The sequence below is a fragment of the Danio aesculapii genome, chromosome 2, assembly GCF_903798145.1.
Source record: "Danio aesculapii chromosome 2, fDanAes4.1, whole genome shotgun sequence".
Lineage (NCBI taxonomy): Eukaryota > Metazoa > Chordata > Actinopteri > Cypriniformes > Danionidae > Danio > Danio aesculapii.
Window position 1 is genome coordinate 41,850,134 of NC_079436.1, and position 22,414 is coordinate 41,872,547.

Consider the following 22,414-nt stretch of genomic DNA (forward strand, 5'->3'; position numbering starts at 1 on the left):
TATAATGCCTCTTAGTCACTGACATTATCTTTGTCTTGAGCTTACGGCACTAATGGCAGATGGCTTCTTCGGACTCAGGGCTGTTTATGCTAATGAGGGAGAGATTGTCACTAATGGGCGGGGCTTTCCCCCTCTGATGACACGTACAAAGGGAGAATGTCAATCACAGTGTTTCTGTAGACCGTTTTTATCAAGTGTGATTATAAAAAATAGAATTAATTAACTTATACCATTCTGGGATTCTGGCCACACAATGTTACCACACAAGTGTTTAAAACCCTTACAATTGTCATTTTGACTAATAGGTCCCTTTTAAAGGCAAGTGGATTTTATACACTGCAGCATTTATCCAAACTAAAAATTACCTCTTTTTGTCTTTGCTTTTTAAAAATTAATGATAATATTACTATATATAAAATAAATGATATTATTCAAAAGATTGGGGTCATTAGGATTTAAAGAAAATTCTTTTTTTGTGGCATTAATTTCAAATAATACTGTGAAATATAGTTTACTGATTATTTAAAATCCTTCTGCTTTGCTCATCAAGAAACATTCCTTAGTATCAGTGTTGGAAACAATTGTTTTCTATTTATTTTATTAAAAAAACCACAATGCATTTTCAAGGATTCTCTAATGAATAACTAGTGTTAGGACCAAAATTACTTAACTTTTTGTAAAAATAAATAAATAAATAAAATAAAATAAATAAATAAATAAACACATAGATTGGTTGGCAAACACAGTTCATTGTCTGCTCATTCCTTAACATTTAAAGAATGTATTGTGTTCCCTTCCTCTTTTTTTTTTTAAACTTGGTCTTAAGCTTCTTAAAAAAAACACAAACCAGGTGTGCCCAAATGTTTTTTATGAAGGGCCAAAATCCAAGCTTAATTGGCAGCTCTTGGCTGAAATTACATAGAGCAAACTGTATTACATTAAAGTTGCTATGGGTAATTTCCTAATTCATTTCATAATATTTATACAGTGCTCAGCATATATAAGTACACCCCTCACAAATCTTTCATTTAAATTCATATTTTCTATAGGATGCGTTAAAATATTATATTTGTATATATACACATTAGATTAATCAGTACTAAAGGCAAATCTGGAGCTAATCCAACAACATAAAATATGGTAGCGGTCCAAAAATTAGTAGCTCAAATTTCTTTGTTGAAATTGAAATACGATTTTAAAAAAATAGCAAAAAATCAAGAGAAACAAAAACAAAAAAAGATTGTTGAAATTTTGAAGCTTGTATTTTTTTTTTCAATATTTCACATGAATTTAAATGTATAATCTTTCTATTTCTAAAGATGTTTGGTGAATAAAATATTATTTTAATAAAATATATCTGTTTAATAAATCTGTTTTGTTCAAATGCACCAAAATATATGACCTATATTCACAAAATATAATAAATGTACTCATTTATACTGAGCACTGTACATAAATAGAAAAAAATACTTAAACCGTATTTACTAATGCATTCTAATTTTTTGAAAATCTATATTAGTTTAACGAACTTATTAAATAACACCATTAAAAAATCCATTTATAAAACCGAGTGCCAAACACACTAGACATGTTGAATCTGCCTTTGCCTTGATTTATACACGGATGTCTTCTGCTTTGTCCCCTATTCAAGTGATAGTACTGTATGTACATTTAAAAAAAAAATCTGATTCATTTACAGATTCATTTACATCTAATTGAAACATTTAATTTCAGTTCCCAATCATTTTTCCTCTGGTGGTTTAAATCAAAGGATACAAAGGGCCAACTTTAGCCCTCAGGCCCTAGCGTGGGCATCTCCCTGCCATGAACCCACCGAAAGTATCCTTTTCTTTTTAATGGTATTGTGTTAATACCACATATTAAATAATTTTTGGATGTACAATATTTTCATTCCAAAATAATATAACACATGGTATTAACACAATTGTACAACAGAAACTAACTAAAAGCATTGTTTTAAATACAAAGAAGTTGAACGGTAATGTCTTTTCTTAAATGATCTTGCTATAGCACAGGGGTCACCAAACTTGTTCCTGGAGGGCCGGTGTCCTGCAGATTTTAGCTCCAACCCTAATCAAACGCACCTGAACAAGCTAATCAAGGACTTACTAGGTATACTTGAAACATCCAGGCAGGTGTGTTGAGGCAAGTTGGAGCTAAACCCCGCAGGGACACCGGCCCTCCAGGACCGAGATTGGTGACCCCTGCTATAGCACATTAAATGTGGGATGTACAATGTATTATTGTTTCATATTAGCTTTTACAACAAGTCAACATTATATATTTAAAATGCATGCTTGTTTTTTTTTTACTTTTACTCTCATGTAAGGCTCATTTGAAGCTAACATTTACAAACGCCTATTCATTTATGGATATTCATAATGGCTTTAAATATAATCATCAACAAATGTGACCCACAAAACCTTATGTTGCATGTATATATAGCTTTCCAATAGCTAAAAATACAATGCATGTGTCAGACCATGTTCCATGAAGATATTTAGTAAATTTACAACTTTAAATATATCAAAATGTAATTCTAAATAGTAATTTGCATTGCTAAAAACTTCATTTGAACATTTTTAAAGCTGATTTAAATAACAAAAATCATAATACAGATATTTAATATTCAAATATAGTCGTATCTCAGCCAGATATCAGTCCTATCCTAACAAACCCAACATCAATAAAAAGAATATTTATTTGATTTATTTGACCCGCTTTGTGGTTCTGGGTCACAAATCTCAAAATGAACGTCTTAAAATGTCATCTATAGTAAACTATACTCCATCATATACTCTGCTGATATGTTCATTATCAAATGTAAATCCAGCTTGGACACTGAAATCAGGCAAATGCACCACTGGACACTCAATTCTTCAATATTTTACTGGAATGTTGGAGGAACAGCATGTGCAAAACGAATGAATGTACGTCTCTTCAGCTACTGTACAACACTGCGTAACAATAAACAAATAAAAATCATCTCCACGTTCTCCTTCCTCTTTTATACTGGCATCATAACAGTCAACACAATAAATATTGCTCTCTCCTATAAGCCACAAATAAGACGACAATTATTCGTGCATATTAAGAAGCTGTAAACTTTTTCTATCTTTTTTTTTTACAGACTAAACCAGATTTGAGACGTTTCAACAGACAGATTTCAGGTAAGTGTGATGATTTTGGGTGAGCAATGATAAGGGATGTTTTCTGTTAATGTCTTTATGTGTGAAGGAAAAATGTTTGGTCAGTAACCTAAGTCCAGTTGAATCCTGTCCTCAAAGACAGCGATGACGAGCATGATGCCGAAGCCCAGGAGTATCCCAGCATTCTGTAGGAGGAAGAAGCCGTAGTGACTGAAACCTGCTTCGCTCGCGTCATTGTGCAGCATCTCAGGTACCTGCAAAACACACACAAACAGATCATTTTAGAGATCTTGGATTCAGCTGGATAAACACGAATAGCCACAATGTTATAGGGTGGCACGGGGGCTCAGTGGTTAGTGTCGCACACATGACTGTAGTCAACATGCGCAAGTTAAAGCAAAAGTCACGTTTAAATTGGCCCTCAGCAATATTTTCAGCCAATCGGCTTTCTTATGTTTACATTCATTCTCATTGGTTGGTGACTGTTTTGTGCGCAATGAGCAGCGAAAAGAAACGATGGCATAGTGGCCTACCTAAATAATATTTGTATGATGGCAAAGAGGCAGCCAAGCATATTTTCAGTTTTTAAAACCACGAGTAAATCTGAGAATGAGCCTGATCAAAAGAGATCTTGAGAAGATGAACTGCACGAATGGATCAGGCTAGCGGGAGATAGAAGCAAAGCGATCTTAAGTCAGCCAGAAAACATGTCAGAAGAGGTAACTGTGGGCTCTTCTTGAGTCATTACATAATTTTTTTTTCCACTTGGCACATAATAGTGAAGTGAACTGAATAGTGATTGTTCATACGATTTATGTTTGTAGCTACATGTTTTTATTATCCATGAATAGGCCCACACGCAATCTGCGCGGGTAGAATCCTGCAGCTTTTTAGCCCATCATTGATTCTGTTTATTTACTTGTGTAAATGTGTAAATTCATATTTTTTTTAGTTTTTAAATTAATTTGAGTAATATTATTGACTAATATGAAAATATTTAAATGATTTATTTACAATACAGTTTGTAAAGTAATATTTTCTGTCTTTTAGTATATGTATTATATGAGAGACTTGCTTTGTTTACCAAATAAAGTGGATCTAATTGGATTTGCATAGTGAACATTAAATACAAGTTAAAAAGGTATTACTGTTTATTTCATACATTAAGACTTTAGTAAAAAAAATCATTCCGCATAAAGCCGCAGATTGTTACCAAAAAATGCAGAAATAGCAAAAAATATCCGCAGATTCTGTCTGGCCCTATCCATGACTGACCTATAACAGTATGTGGCACAAAATATTTAAAGACACTATCACCATTTAATGACTTCATGTTCTGGGAAAACTGAAATTGTGTGGTGGACGTCGTCATGGTAACTTTTATTTCCTGCTTTTGTTCCAGGAATTATTCATTTATAAATTAAGCACTGTCCGTAGTCTATGTGTATGTCCTGGTCCTCCAGGTTGGGTGAACAACCCACCAAACTCCAATATGGTGTGGCTAATTATCAACTTCTATATGGCCCTGGGAGTAAGGAAGTATAAGCATTTCTTATTCACATTGATTTAACTGTTTTACCTTAGAAATGTAGAGAATTTAGATACGCTAGATGTGTTGAAGATGAAAATGATAGTGTGAAATTAATAATTTAAAATACAGTAGTTTTCAATTTCAACATTTTTTAAATTGTAATTATTAGCTGTGTGGGGGGTAGTGCATTACAAGTTACGTAATAATATTACTTTTCTAAGTAACGAGTAAAGTAACGCATTACTTTTCAAAATTAAGTAATAATATTCAAGTTACTTTTTAAAACATCTAACTTGATTTACTTTAGTTTTTAATAATTTGCTAAAAAAAAAATTTTATTTAATTAAATTCATCTAAATTCAATTCATCTATAGCGCTTTTACAATGTCAAAGTAGCTTAACATAGACATTCTAGTAAACTGAAACAGTATCAGTCAGGTTTTCAGACCTGAAGTTCAGTTTAGTTCAGTTCAATGTGGTTTAATTTTCACTGCTGAAAGTCCAAACACTGAAGAGCAAATCCATCAATGCGCAGTAAAAGTAAAATTAAGATGAGTATGCATTCATTATTTTGAACACATGGAAGAAAAGCAATTGTAATTGTCTTATTAGTGAAGTACAAACCATTTTCAAAGTACAAAAGAAGCAAACAGATTGCTTTAAACGTTCATTAATCTGTATATGCAGCATGCACAGCTCTGGATCAGGAAGTTCTCAGAAGATAACATTATCCTACATTATTATTATTCTGTGGTTTTTTTAGGTAAATTAAGCCGTATGTTATAGAGTGTGTTGTTAATTGCAGAGCTCCTCTATTTAAAAAAAAAAAGAAGGGAGAAAAAACATGAAAGTTCTGAAAGAGATCAAGCCTCAGGCAGGTCAGAAAAAATTAACGCTAAAGTAACAGTATGCATACTTACCATAAAAAGTAACCAAGTAACGCAACTACTAACTTTTTAGGAGAGTAATGCATTACTTTCAAAAGTAACTTTCCCCAAAATTGATTATTAATGTCATGTTCCTTTATAATCCCTTGTAATATATTGATTTGCTGGATTCTTCGAATAGAAATTGATTATAGAAATGTATGGAACAAAATCCATGTCAAAAGTATTTGAAATAAAAAGCTTATTAAAATAGCACGAACGAGGAAAATTATGCATTAAATTAAACAAATACCTGCACTTTAGTGAATTGAATTGCCATGGTTTCTATTTTTAGGGTCTGAAATTTAACATAGCCTTTTCAACTACAACTACTTCACACTAGGGCTGAACAATATATTGTTTGAGCATCGATATCGCAACATGTGTATCCGTAATAGTCGCATTGCAGGATTGGATTAAAGGTTAAAAGATATAGATATAAAAGATGTTTATATGATTTATTCCAATCACTTATTTTCTATAATTTTGTAAGTTCAGATCAGATTAATATGTTGTATTTACACAAATATTCAGATTGACAATGAAACATAATTTTTTTTCAGTATTTTAGGTATAGTAACCCTTTAACTAAAGCTTCTAGTTAGCGGTCTTTTTTATATATCCTTAAATCACAGCATGTCTATTACTGTGCTACTCACCATATCCACGAGCGCGACGTACATGAATAACCCAGCCGTGAGAGCAAAGATCCATGTGGCAATATTTTCAGCATAATGTCCGATGAGAATCCCGGTGATCATCCCCAGATATCCCATCAGTGCCGACAGCAGATTATACAGCATGGCCTGTCGAACTGACATACCGGCCTTCAGCAGGACTGCAAAATCACCTTCATTACAGAGGAGAAGAAAAGGCAGGTGATATTGCATACAAATGAGATGAACCTGATTTCTGTCATGTGAAGAGATGGTTTCTTACCGAGTTCATGAGGAAGCTCATGGCAGAACACAGCGACTGAGGTACTAAGACCACTGGACAAACCTTCTGTGAAAGCCGCTCCTAAAATATGTATAAAAAACACAATGTAGTAAATGCTCATCAGATGCATAGAAATGTTTTTTGTAATGAACTATTTAATTTTAAAAAGCACACATCAATTTGACAATATACATGAGGCTTAAAGATATAATTATTCAATTCATGTAAAGTGTATGCATGTGTGTATATAGCTATGGAGAAAAAAACATTAAAAATGTCAATTATATTTGTTTTCTTCTATAATAGTCTCATTAAAGTTCTTTTAAATTTCAAATAAAAATGATTTTCATTTAGGGCATTCTTCTCCCACAAAAGACATTCGTTAATATAAGAAATGTCTTCATTGTTTTGTGAATGAAAATCAGGATTATTCCTACAAATATTGATTTCTTCACTCTTCTGTGTTCAAATATTGTTATTGTGTTGTCTAAATATAAACATGAAAACATGGCATAATTTGCAAAACAAAAATGTTCTAAATGACAACATTTTAATTTTAAAGAAATGTTGTTCACAGAATAAAACATTTACATTTTACATACTAGAAATTATAATTGCAGAAACTGAGAAATGTCTTTTTGTTTCCAGAAATTTTAGTTTTATATATAAATGCATGTATATATTACATTTGAAAGCATCAAAAAAAGTAAATCAAAGTGGTAATATAACCACCGCTTATATTAAGCCCTAATATAAGAACAGGTATTGTTTTGGTTTAGGAACTATATATGTGTGTAGACTGTAAAAAAATTCAAACCTTTTCACACTTGTGTTTGCAAGATTCGATTTGATCTTTTTTAAGTGTGTGTGTGTGTGTGTGTGTGTGTGTGTGTGTGTGTGTGTGTGTGTGTGTGTACACTACTTTGTGGTGACAAACCTTAATGTACAGACTCATGGGGATTTGTCACAGTGTGAACCTTAATTAAGGTTCCCATGTGTAATCATGCTTATAAACAATACAGAATGAAGTATTTTGAAAATGCAGATTGTTTCCAGTGAGTGTTTGGTTTAGGGTAGGGAGACAGTCTTAATCATTATATGTCTACACTCTAAAACATATTTATCTACTTGTTCAAACTACTTATTCAAATGGAGTAGAAATAACACAATTGAGTTTTTTTTTCATAATTATCATTATTATTAATTGTCAACTTTATTGAACTTTTTGTAATTTAATTGATTTGTGTGGAACCCAGCATTTTATTACAGTGTATCTTTACGTCTATGAGTCCCCACAGTAGGGCTGCATGATATTGGAAAAATCTAACATTGCAATATTTTTTTTATTGTGCAATATATATTTCAATAGGAATGCAATTTCACCAGACGTGTTGAATAACTATTTGAAAAGAATTTATCATTTTAGGTTGATTCGGATGATTCTGAAGGAGACTTGGGCAGTAATATGGTAAACCACGGGCAACGGTGTCAGTTTCAATACCGTTATACCGTCATAAAAAACAATGCATTTAAATAGGAGACAAGTATTAAATATTATTTATTTAATGCCTAAAAATGCATATGCGTGATTGTCATCACGGGACAGTGTGGAGGAGAGAGAGAAAGGTGAGGTACGATGGCGAGTCGCGCACCAAGTGACCTGGTCTCAAAAATGAACACAACCTCTGCAGTTTGGCAGTATTTCAGGTTTCGACCAAACGAGAAGGGAGACATGATGAATACGAACTAGAGGTCTGCATTCCCACTGCTGTAACGCAGGAGCTGTGGGACCCGACCAGATTTCTTGCGGTGCGGGAATAAATTTCCGAATAAAGCGTGGGAGTGGTCGGTAACTCTGGTGTAATTTGAACAGGAACGGGAGGTCTAACAATATTGCTCCCGAGTGAGCGAGCATGCACGCATCCGCGTGGATGCTGTTTATGTGTGTGTGAGAATAAGAGAGAGCGTGATGCTGTGTGTAGCTTGTTTGGTGCTGTGCACAGCATCACGCTTTCTCTCTCTCATTCACACACATACACAGCACTGTTGTCTATGTGTGTAAATGAGAGAGAGAGCGTGATGCTGTGCGTCGCTGGCTTGGTGCTGTCTATGTGTATGTGTTTTTGTGACATATCAGGACACAAATCTGTATAATGACATAGGTATGATACAGGTATTACAAAAACGAGGTGAAATATGAGGACATTGGTGACGTCCTCATTTCTCAAAACGCTTATAAATCCCACAGGATGAGTTTAATCAGAGTGTAAAGATGCACACTGTCTCCTGTGATGGTTGGGTTTAGGAGTAGGGTGGGGTGAGGGCAATACAATATACGGTTTGTGCTGCATAAAATGAATGAAAACCTATGTAATGTACCCACTTTTCACAAAAACAAATGTGTGTGTGTGTGTGTGTGTATATATATATATATATATATATATATATATATATATATATATATATATATATATGAGAGAGAGCGTCCCGCGCAGATCTCTAATATGAACAAGACAAACAGGTGACCGCGAACCTAAGGTCGCATACACGGTATTCAGTTTCTGAATGGTTTAGGTACAAGCCAACAGTTTGGTGACGCTGTCTGAGCCTTACGTCATAATTTTTTTATTATGGGCAGTAATACCATATACTGAGGTAAAATAGGGAGGAGGTTTGACGGTATCAAAATTTGGATACCGCCCAAGCCTAGTAAAATATAAGTCTTAAAATATAAGAAACAATCTACAAGCATAGATAAATTCAACAAAGAAAAAGATACCAATTATATAAACAGAGTTTTTTTTTTAAGTATTCAAACTGTTTTCAGGTATACAGTATTGAATAATCAAATGTAAAATAATCCTGCATACTCTTCATTTTTATAAACAATTCCATACAATTTCTCTGAATGCTTTTAAAACGCTCACACAGTCACAGGCCTCAAGAAACACTTACAAAATGATGAATTATAATTCAGACTCAACACTGTGTATACTCGCGATGTGACTATTGCGAATGATCACGTTACGATATCGATGCTGAAATGATATATTGTGCAGCCCTACCCCACAGGATAAAAGAACATGCATGTGTGTGTGTGTGTGTGTGTGTGTGTTTGTGTGTGTGTGTGTGTGTAAAATATACCTATGGCAAGTCCATCGCTGAAGTTGTGCAGTCCGTCTCCCATGATGACCATCCAGGCGAGAGTGGCCACACCGGCCTGCTCAAAATGCTGCTGCGAGTAGGAGTGTGTGTGCCTGTGCGTGTGTGTGTGCGGGTGGTGGTTCTGGGAGTGGTGATGATGAAGTATGTGGTGGTAGTCGTGGTGATGATGATGCTGCTCATCTGATTGGCCGACCGTGTCATGGAAGTGGGAGTGGCATTTGTTCTCGCAGTCCACGTCATTGTAGAGCTCCGCCCCCAACATCACCTCCTCCTCCTCTGCCAGGGCATGCCCACCATTCGTTTCAGCAGCTGATGTCACAGAAACAGCCAAATCAAGTAAGACTTTCATTCTGAGTGCATGGACATAGGCACAACGAAGTGAAGTTACCACTTTTACATTTAGCAGGCGTTTTGTCCAAAGCGACTTACAATTGGGGAGGCATTCAGCAATTCACCAAGAAGAGGCAATACACACAACAAGTGTTAATCATACATAGGAACTGTTTGTGCTCATAGAATTTAGTACTAGAGTAAAGAGGGTGTTTTTACAGATGGTTTGTCAAACCCACTCACCTGTGTGAAGCTCACTTCATAAATGCACAATGTTTTTTTGTGTTTTTTATATAGAGTTGACTGTAAAAATGTATCTTGTGTGAGTTACCTTCAATTTTGACGTCATTTTCTTCTAATGACGGCAGTTTCTCAGACTCCAAAACTTCTGTGGTCAGATCGACTCTCTTCTGCACCTGCAAACATCAAATAATATTTTAAAGTGCGTAAAAGCAATTCAGAAAATAGTTTCTAAACAATATAAACGTTATTAATGTACTGCTAAACACATTACGAAAACTGTAAACTGCATAGTACTTAACTGTGGAGTTAAGCTAATAAAGCGTTTTCCACTATTATTGTGTTCAAGATTGTTTGGCCGTGCCTGAAATCATCTTTGTGATGTCATATAACCACTGAGCATGCCCCATTATAGAGCTCATTAGCAGTTTCCCTGCATAATTGGGAGTTACTATCATTACTATTGGTTACAACAGTCTACCGTTTGCCTGATATTTTCCATTAATCCTGCTTAATGTATGTAATATACCTTATATGCTAAAGTTATGCTTATGGTAAGTAGTCCACAGTAACTATGCAAAGTTTTGGCATATAACAGGCTGTATGTATGTAATTTACATGGTAAAAATAGCACCACTTTTTATCATTCAATTAATTCCTATTCCTATAATGCTGTTACAATGTAGATTGTGTGAAAGCAGCTTAAAATAGAAAGAAAAGAGAGCAAAAGCCGTAATATTTCAAATTGTGGAACATTGGAGCAACTCAGGTAGGCAGGAGAGTAGTGTAGCATGCTGGTGTAGCTCTAGTAAATTAAAAACGGCCTCAGTTCAGTTTAGTACATTTCAAGTTTAGTTCAGCTTCATTGATTATTTATATGTTTGATGATTGGGCAAAAACTCCTGCCAATAATGTGTTTTCAGGTAATAAACACAATGATCTTTGTACAGGCTGTTTTGTCGGAAACAAACAAAACAATTCCTCATTTACATAAGATTTCTCCTTGTAGCACCGGTAGCATCATCTCTCTTTTGTTTTAATACCTGAAATCTGTATGAAGAAGATTTTCTCTGCTCCTCTTGGTCAATTTCACATATGCGACAGATTTATTTTTATTACTATACTTGTCTTTGAGTTGATACGTCATGAAGCATGCCAGATAGGGTTATATCGATAGACGGGTTACACGATATTATGTCAAATAGATGAAAAATTTTAAATAAAATATTAGTTTTTTGCATGCTGATGGCCATTATCATTTGGAAATCACCTTGACACCATACTGCAAGTGGATATTGTGAAATCTGACTTGTAGAGAAGATGAGCTCTTTGTTTTATATTGTGTGTTTGCATGTTTCGCTGACCTTCTGGTTTTTGTCTTTGTACATTTTGCCGAGGGTCAGGAAGTGTTCGATGAGGAACATGATGTAAACTCCACTGAGAGCTGTAAGTCCGGTCCACACGGGGCGAAGGGAATCCTCCTCCTCCTCAGCGTGCTGCTCTGAGTGGCCGTGATGGTGATGACCCTGAGACTGCCACAGACCAATCAAAAGGCAATTACAAATCTCATTTTTTATTTATTGCCATATCAGCTTCTCTGACTATTTCACGGCAAAACAAGATCAAATTATTTGTACAAAATTTTATAAAAATCACTTTTCTTTTATAATAATGAGAATAAATAATAAAAAGACATCAACAACAATAAATAATAAGATGAAAATCTAAAAGGCTTACTTTTGATGATGAATTTTACAATTTTTGAAGGATTCACATTTAAAAATATTTCCTTTAAAGTTTCTCCAGACAAAAATTGCCTGATCATATTAAAAATGGGGCATTCCAAAAGTATGTTTAACACTTTGGTTTCTGTTGCCATATTCAATTGTGCACACAAGCATGCAATATCGACCTGAACTATTTAAGATTTTCTGGGATTTTTTTGATAATGATATTTTGTAGAGTGCTAGCTCCTTGTCTGGTTTAGGCCTCTCATGGATAAATAAAAATGACAATAACAAAAGCGCCAGTAGTGATTCACTGAATTGAGTGATTCACTGAATTGAGTGATTCACTGAATTGTTCAATCAAACAATAGACTCAAAACAGCGAATTTATTTGGTAAATAAAGAAAGTCACTGGCTATATATGAAATTACGTACTTTAAGTACACTGTAAAAAATGACAAGATAACAAAACAAATGTTTTTGTAGCTTTTCATTTTACTCAGTTATACAAAGTTGTACTTAGTTTAACTCGTGTAAGTTGAGATATCTAGAAAAGTAGTTGATTCAACTTTAAAAAATTTAGGCTGACATTCTTTTACAGAGCACATGAATGTGAGCAATATAAATGTAATCTGGCCATAATACATTACATGTATACATACATAATACATGTTGGTTAAAAAATAAAAATATAACTCGATATAAAATCAACTATAGTTGTTAATAATCGGCAAAAACTGAATTCTTGCTTGTGTGGAAAATTTTACTTCATGTCTTATTAATATAAACGGCAAAAGTTTTTGTTTGTTTTGTTTTCATAAGTTGAATCATTGTTCAAATAGGCTTCATCACACGTTAAACAGTCCCTCCAGGATTTTGCAAATAGTTCTTGAGACTGTCTTTTTACTGCAAAACTTAAGAATTGAAGCAAATGATTCCATACATTTTTAGAAAAGCCATCACTAAGCCAGTCATTTTAGGTTGTAGAAATAAAAATAAAATGTCCAGAAAATCCAGGAGGGACTGACATGATTAACATGCAACTCTGTCATGATTATGAGATCGCAGATATTAAATATTGTGCACCCCTTGTTCATACACTACCATTTAGGTTTTAGAGAATGATTTCTGAAGGCTTTAAGTTTACTAATGTAAGTTTGTGTGTCTTACATGTGGTATGAGGTGGAGGAGAGCGTCTCCGCTCAGAGTGCCCACTGCAAGGGCCACCAGGAAGCTCAGCAGGAAGTTAAAGCAAACTCGGTTCATGAGCGGGATCAAAACCACACCAACCAACGCCAGCAAACTGATCAGAGTGATGGAGAGAAACCCTCCAATCCATGCTGTAACACAAACACACAGACTTAATAATTCAAGCACACCCAATTATCTCTGCATTATCTATATTGTCCATATTGGATTTTTCATGAGAACTTCCCTTATTTCTTACATTTAGATTTCCTTTACATTATCTGACGCTTATTTTAAAGGTATTCTTTAATAACAAATGTAAAATGTAACATTTAGAAAATATCAAAATAAATGTGTGTATATTATAATGTTGTAATAATAATAATAATAATAATAGTTATAATTATGAATATGTATATTATACTGTTGTTTTGTAATAATTTTGACTTCAATAGATATCTTAAATTAAAATTCAAAATTATTATTGATTAATGACTTTAAAGGTAGAGTTCACCCAAAAAAATTGTGATCATTTACTTGTTTCAAATCTCAGAGTTTCTTTATTCTGTTGAAAGCTGAAAACCTGTAACCATTGACTTACACAGTGTTGGATTTTTCTACTATAGAAGTCAAAGTGTTTTCATCTTTCTTCAAAATATCTTATTTTGTGTTCAGCAGAATAACGAAACACATAAAGGCTTGGAACCACTTGAGGTAGATAAAATAGTGAGTAAATTTTAATTATGTATAAACTAAACCTTTAAATTGAACATTAATTATTAGCATTTCTATATCAAACAATTTCTGGCTGGCATTTCATAATAATTAACATCTAATTTGCATAACGCTTCTATTAGAATATAAATTGAATATGAAAATTAATCGTTATATCTAAAGCACAATACTTACCGATGTAAACCGGAGTTTCCCTCTGGCCTCTTCCATTGGTGTGGTTATGTGGATGCTGCAGGTGTTGGTGATCGTGATGATGGTGGTGGTGTTTGTGATGATGGGAATGATCTGGGGTAGGAAAAAGGGAGCTGTTATGCAGGTTCTGCAAATTGACTATTAAAACTGCATGTTAATCACAGGCACAAAAGCTCACCTGAATGCTCGTCCTCGTCTTCATGCACGATACAAGACTTGGAATCAATCTGCATGAGAAGAGCGGGGCACAGGAAACTGAAGTCCTTGACTGAGAGACTCATTTCCTTTCTCATGCCGTGCGTCTGAAGGATCGTGGAGGCATTTTGACACTGAAAGAGAAACCGCAGGAATAATGTGAGTGAGGGATGTCAGGGATTTTAAAGGTAGTGATAAAGGGGCTGTGGAAAAGTTTAGAGAATGTTTGTTTGTGTTTAACGCCATGTCAGCGTCTATGGCTTCATTTGAGAAAATGTATACTACAGTTATATTATATAAGGTTTTTACCATTTATTTTTGCTAAAAACTCAAAAACTGTATTTTTAAACTGTATAGTTTATCGCTGCTAAAAAATATTTTACAAATAAAAGGAATTTATCACAGAATTAAAACCAACACAATCTAAGAGAATATGAGAAGTTCAGACAACATCAGTAACAAATGTAAAACATAAACAACTTTATAATCCATTTTCTATTAGATTTTTGTTTATAATCACTTTCTAATAGTATTAAGTTACTTTGGATAAAAGCATCTGTCAAAAGATTCATGTATATTTAGAAAATGTTAAAAGATGTTTTAAAATACAGGGTATATACAGGAATTGGAGAGTGAAATCCAATACATTTTAAGATTCTTTCCATACATTTTAAAATATCATCGCCACTTTTTAATTTTTAAATGGTAAAATTGTTGATAATTAAACTTACAATACATTTACTAAGTACTGATTGTAAGAAACTAATCATAATCTAAAACTTTATTCATAGCCCTAATAAAAATGCTTATCCAGCAGGGGGCGCCTATAGAACAGCAAAAATAAAAGTAGCTATGTTTCCATCCAAAGATGCAAATTAAATTTATGCGCAAAATTGGATTACCGCATAAAAGATGTGCAAATAAAGCAGTGTTAACATTCAATGAGTCAAAGAGAACAAAATCGTCAAGTCCTGATTAACTGGCAGCAAGTATCAAAAGTAAAAATGGAATTTACTGCGGTAGGAGAAGCTGCGTGAATCTTTTCTTTATTTAATAAATACACCATGAATACATGGTGGCGTTTAAAGACGCGGAGCACAGACGCTATCCAATTCTGGAGGTAATTAATAATAAAAATAACACTAATACTAAAATGGTTAGCCATTTTAGAATTACCCAAACAACATTTCAGATGTTTTACAATGCTCAGCCTGCTGGTTTGTTAACAAAAATCACATGACTTCCGAATTTGTTCGGTAAAAGTGCCACTATCGTAGTTTATACACTTCTTTTCTCATGAATAAAAAGTTTATCCTACTCAATTATGCATAAATGTTTTTTATGCACCGTTTTGGGGCCTCCAGAGAAGGGATGCATTGATACCGATACCAGTATCGGGTCAATACTCGTACTCTTATCGGACATGAAAGGCCGATACCATGCATCGATACCACTCAACACTAATTCACTACATAGATGTGATTTGTTGTCCTACCTGACTTTAATGCCTTAATGTATGAATTAGCCTCATGTATTATATACTAATAGCTTAGTCCTTATAAACAATCTGTTTATAAAATACATTATTAACGAATCTTTATAAACCGAATATGAAATATGATCTTTGTATAATGATCACAGCTAAACAAGCTAGCACTCATTTTATATATAAACTATAAATAAAATAATGAAAGAAATTTTAAGTAATTGAACATTGTGTAAAAAATCTAAAGACTACAGGCTAAATAAATATACCATATCCTATCTCGTCTACCCTGTTGTTTTCTATTGGAAGGAATGCGTCAATAGAGCCACCATGTTAGTACAGGGTAGCGCTCCTTTGAAATGAATGTGGGACCAAGGTGCAGTGGAGGACTGTGGCCGTCCAGAGCCAGAGATGTACACATATACATATATCTATGATCGTGAGTTTCCTGGTGGTCAGTATGCAAAAAAATTTTTTTAATTACAAAAATTATAATTTTACATCACGTTTCTACATCGATGGATAGGTGTCCACACGGGCATTGCCAACTAAGAGTTTGTGTGCATGGAAATGTATTATCCTCCCTCCCTGTTAAATTTGATCCAAATCGTGTCCTGAAACACCCCCCCCCCCCCTCTCTCTCCTGCTTTCGGAAGGAGAGATTCGTTTGTGAATAAATCTGTTATGAATGCCTCGTTCACTTAGCCGACAATAATACAAGTTTTTAGCACCGCAGCATCTCGTTGTCACATTTCATTTACATTGTTTGCTGATTTTATTCAACAAATCTAGAATAAGCTTGGTATTTAATGCGAGTTGGTGCTACTTTGCCTTATGGTAAAAGCAGTAAGTGACTGTATTATCATCAATAACATTACTTATTTAGCACAAAAGTTAATAACATACAGAAATGTAAAAAAACTAAATCTTACCCATCAAATGTTCTGCCTTTATGCTTTGTTTTCTTAGTTAACACACTGTCTTGACTAGTGTGTCTGAATGACATTTGTCCTGGGAGCACTGTACAAATTAACGCTATTGACACATGCTCATCCGTATGCGATATATATTGTATATATCTGTTTACAGCATCCCAATATTCCCAGATTAAATTCAGGCTAACCTTAGCATAAACATTGTATAATCAAAACAATAAAAAATGTAATACCTTGTAACAGCATTTAAGACTTTATAATTCTTTTTAAGGGCTTTAAGCTTCTCTAAAATGATCAACTTGTAACACTTTAAGACCTGGCGGACATCCTGGATTAAAATGACAGTAAATTAGAACAAATCAGTAACTTGAAATTGAGACAAAGGGTAAAAGAGAGTTAAGTAGTAAATATTGTAACTTTGTGTACCCCTTGACTAGCATGGCCATGTTCGTGCTCATCATGTTCATCATGCTGGTGTGTGGGCGTGTCCTCATCATGGTGGGTGTGGTTTGAGTGTGTCATATTGGGCTGAGTGGGGCTGAAGGAGGCGTGGTCCTGTGTCAAATCATAATCGGCACTGCGATTGGTCCGGCGTGATTTGGTGACATAGGATGGCGTAGTCAAAGGTGTTGTGGATTCCTGATTCATCTTCATATACAGGTTGTGATGCGCATCCGACTGGGTTTTCTTCCCAGAGGCAGGATCTGGCTGCGCTTTTGGGACGGGGTCACTCTTCTCCACGTTATGATCCAAGTCTCCCTTCTTGGTGGTGACTGGATGTGTGTGTGCAGTGAGTTTGTCCACATGAGTGTGTGAGTGATCGTGCGAGTGCGTGTGATTATGGGCATTTCCAGGATGATGCACCATCACTTTCCGGATGCGGTCAAGCCCCACCCCTTTCAGTAGGTTGTAGAGGCCTTCTAGCGAGATACTGCCGTTCTGGCCGTACTTCACAAACAGAGCCTGTAGGTGGCGCTGCTGTGCCTGTGCTGCTATGCGGCCGTCAGTCTCAATGGCCACAGATTTGCAGTCTGAATTTGCCCCTGCTAAACACACCCACAGCAATGCCAGTGGCATCACTGGGAAGAGGCGTGGCCACCAGCCAAACATATTGGCATCCTAAAACAGACAAATATTGTTATCATGAGAATGCTGTAATGGCATAGTGTTAATATTATAACGCTAAACCAAAAAATATATTTGTTTTCACAACAGCATTCTAGAAACGAAAGCATTTGCATTTTTGAAAAGTGTTTTGTATATATGACAATACTGTCAATATGATCCCTGTTTTCACATAGATTTTCCAACTACGGTTATTAATAGATTTAATTGTCCATTAATTGTGGATAAAGGAACAAATCATGATTTATTCTTGTGCAACAAATTTTCAATTTCAAAAAAGAAAAATGAATATTCAAATAAATTAAATTAAATACAGGGAAAAATCAGAATCTCTGGGTTGCCTTAGTGTAGCAGTTTAACAATTGTAAAATTTAATAATACAAGTAAAATGAATACACTAAAAACTTTTATATTTTTTAAATTCTTTATTAACATTTAAATGAACCTCAAATAAATAAATTTGGCAAAAAAAATGTTAATCAGTAATAAAAATACAAATTTATACATTTAAAGTAAAAAAGAAAAAAAGTGGCCTTAAAATTTTCTACATATACAGTTCGAGTCAGAATTATTAGCCCCCCTGTTTATTTTTTCCCTAATTTCTGTTTAACGGAGAGAAGATGTTTTTTTCCAACACATTTCTAATCACAATAGTTTTAATAACTCATTTCTAATAACTGATTTATTTTATCTTTGCCATGATGACAGTAAATAATATTTGACTAGATATTTCTAAGACACTTCCATGCAGCTTAAAGTGACATTTAAAGGCTTAACTAGGTTAATTAGATTAACTAGGCAGGTTAGGATAATTAGGCAAGTTATTGTATAATGATGGTTTGTTCTGTAGACTCTCAGAAAATATATAGCTTAAAGGGGCTGATAATTTTGACCTTAAAATGTTTATAAAAAATTAAAAACTGCTTCTATTCTAGCCGAAATAAACCAAATAAGACTTTCTCCAGAAGAAAAAATATTATCAGACATACTGTGAAAATTTCCTTGCTCTGTTAAACATCATTTGGGGGAAAAAAAAAAGTCAAAGGGGGGCTTATAATTCCAACTTCAACTGCATATTAATCCTAAATACACATTTCATCATATCCTTATCCTTTCAGTGTACTGTGTACTTTTACTCAGAGCCAGACGTTTACCTCACAGCAGTGTAATAGTTATTTTTACTAGCTGTTACCTTTTATTTTACATACAAGCAATGGTTTCCCATGTCATTTATTTATTTATTTTCTATCTTAAATATTTAAATTGCACATTTCTCATGTCTTTTTGTTTTTCTATGTAGCCTGCACTTGCATTTAATTTCAAATTTTTGTTGTATCTTGCATACAATGACAACAAAGCATTTATTAAGTTCTAAAAATATATGTATTCAAGATGCTAAATAACAGCCTCGTCTATACAACCACTTTTATTTGAAAGAGATAGTATAGTGTAGTGTACTTACTATCTACTTATTACTTACTACGTAGCTTACCATTACTTACTATCTACTCACCCCGACATGGTTTCAAACCTTTACGAGTATCTTTTTTCTTGTTTAACAGCAAAGAAGATATTTAGAAGAATGTAAGAACCATGTAACCATTGACATCCATTTAAAAAAAATCATGGAACTCAATAGTTACTGGTTTCCACCATTTTTAATATATCTTATTTTTGTTCCACAGACAAAAAGAGCTTAAACTGGTTTGTGGCCAGTGATTAAATGACAGAATTGTCAGTTTAAGGTGAACTATCCCTTTACATTTACGTAGAAAGAGATCAAGAGTGGGGCAGCATGGTGGCTCAGTGGTTAGCACTGTTGCCTCACATCAAGAAGGTCGCTGGTTCGGGTTCCAGGTGGTTCGGGTTGGCATTTCTGAGTGGAGATTGCATGTCCCCCACGTGTTCATGTGGGTTTCCCCCACAGTCCAAAAACATGCGCTATAGGTGAATTGAATAAGAATTAGCCAGTGTACGAGTGTAAATGTGAGAGTGTATGAATGTTTCCCAGTACTGTGTTGCAGCTGGAAGGGCATCTGCTGTGCAAAACATATGCTGGATAAGTTGGTGGTTCATTCCACAGTGGCAACCCCTGATGAATAAAGCTGAAGGAAAATGAATAAATGATTGAGATCAAGACCAATTAGGTTTAGGTTCAAGGATTTTTTTCGTGAGAAGTTTCTCAATGCATTCGAACACAAATATCCACCATAAACGAGAAACCCATCGACGGTTTCTGTTGTGCAGAAGATTACTTGCTCTCACAACAAAAATAATTTAGGTGACAAGACTGTTACTTACTTGTTTATTTAAAGAAATGGGGATGTTTTGAGTCAGTATACTTACAAAACGTATCGGAATTATGACATAAAACTTTTAATTAAGTAAAGTCTGTCCTAATGTATTTTTCCATCACTGGTGGTTCTGACATCCAGCATGAACACGCCACCGCGCATCACTGACACCTGTTTACAAACACTGCTACACACAGACAACACTGATTACGGCGATTCCACTACAATACGACATTTCTTACAGTACCACATGGTCCATTTCGCTTACAGTATGAGACCAATTAATATTATTAAATGTACATTTAACATATACATCAGAATTGATGTGAAAGAACAACAGGAACAACATGCGCCTTGCGGCCTAGCTGGATCTTTCCAAATCACCGAATTTCTCCAGCTCTGACAGCCCGTTTTCACGCCTAACGGACTGATCATATATCAACATCATTCACAGCTTACCGGGAGTCCACACGCTCGAAAGTAAGCGCGTTCAGTACGGCGATTCTGCACTCCACACCACGAGCACGGCGACCAGACCGTGTGCAAAGAAACGTCATCATAAAACCGGAAACAGTGTCTTTTGTTTCAGTGGGAGCGCACCTTGGAGCGCACACGCTGCGTGGTCACATCATGGAGCACACAAATCAACAATAACAAAAAAAAAAACGACAGACTTACCGCTTAGGTGTGATTATATAGACGTCTTTTCACGAAGTAAATGCGGACAGTCGCTCCGTGGTCGAGTTTGGTGATTTTGGAGAAGTGTAGGAGGCTGATGTCATTGGTTGAGGTGAAGTCACATGACCGCGCATTTGTCTGCTTCATCCTTTACGCAAACATCCACTGAAACAGCATTTAACATGGTAAATATGTTTCTGGCGGCTTCTTTTGGTGTCGACAGAGAGTTAATCAAGTGTTTTTTCCTAATAATCCCTGAACACACACACGCCCAGCAACAAATCCCAAACACAAAGATACACTCACGCGGGTATTTCATGTGGACGTGTGAGAATCATATAGGTGAGAGCACACACTCTGAATAAACCAAAAAAGAAAACTCTACAGATTTTAAAGTAATAAAAAGTATTCTAATGAGGTTCTGTGAGGCAATTTGTTAGACAACATTTATGCTATATATATAACACACTGTATGTCGCTGTATTGTAAAAAGCACATATCAAATTTCAATTTGCAAAATAAATTCTGTCTGTGATTAATAATATTGTGGTTAGAAAAGGTTGACGACATTGTAGTGTTCATTGCTATATCCTATAAAGGTATCACTGCTTCATAAAACCCAGTGCAGTGCTCCTCGCTATAGGCTAGTGTATAAAAAGTAAATATTAATTCTAAAGGAAATATAAAAGAATCTAATAAACAATAAATTCATTTATTCATTTTCTTTTCAGCTTAGTCTCTTTATTAATCAGGGGTCGCCACAGCGGAATGATCCACCAACTTATCCAGCATACGTGGTGCAGTGGATGCCCCTCCAGCCACAACCTACACAGAAATGCCAACTCACCCAACCAAGGCTCAAACCAGGGACCATCTTGCTGTGAGGCAACAGTGCTACCCACTGCACCACCCAAACAATAAATAAAAAGTATAAAATATAAAAAAAAAAAAATGTAATAAAAAACATTTAAACAAATTATCAAGAATATTATTGATAAAAAAGCAAACACATGTAAAATAAGCAAACAAATTGCATGAATTTACTTTGGATTTATATAAAATATAAATTATAATAATCATTAATAATAATAATGGTAATTTTATGCAAAAATATGATAAATAAGATTAAGATAAGTGATTATCCCCCCAAAAATAATAAGTATAAAATTTGCATTTAAAAAAAAAAGATTCAAACAAAAAGTAATTCATTATCCTTTGGCTTAGTCCCTTTATTCATCAGGGATCGGCACAACAGAATGAACCGCCAACTTATCCAGCATATGTTTCACACACTGGATGCCCTTCCAGCTGCAACCCAGTACAGGGAAACACTCATACACTCTCATTCACACACATACACTATGGACAATTTAGCTCACCCAATTCACCTAAAACTCATATCTTTGAACTGTGGGGGAAACCGGAGCACCCGGAGGAAACCCACGCAAACAAAGGGAGAACATGAAAACTCTACTCAAATACGCCAACTGACCCTGCCTGGGCTCGAACCAATGACTTTTTTGCTGTAAGCGCGACAATGCTAACCACCGAGCCACCA

The 22,414-nt window shown here is 34.8% G+C and overlaps 1 protein-coding gene across 1 annotated transcript; it reads right to left on the reverse strand.

Annotated features, from left to right (window-relative positions):
- Positions 1 to 2,704: 2,704 nt before the first annotated feature.
- Positions 2,705 to 20,738, reverse strand: slc39a6 (solute carrier family 39 member 6). Its single transcript, XM_056479563.1, is given in 12 exon segments — positions 2,705 to 3,424; positions 6,287 to 6,477; positions 6,567 to 6,647; positions 9,711 to 10,040; positions 10,393 to 10,477; positions 11,666 to 11,833; positions 13,199 to 13,368; positions 14,126 to 14,236; positions 14,322 to 14,472; positions 17,186 to 17,878; positions 20,638 to 20,673; positions 20,676 to 20,738. Coding segments are annotated over 12 exon segments (2,232 nt in total). The 3' UTR covers positions 2,705 to 3,271.
- Between the last annotated feature and the right edge of the window lie 1,676 nt (positions 20,739 to 22,414).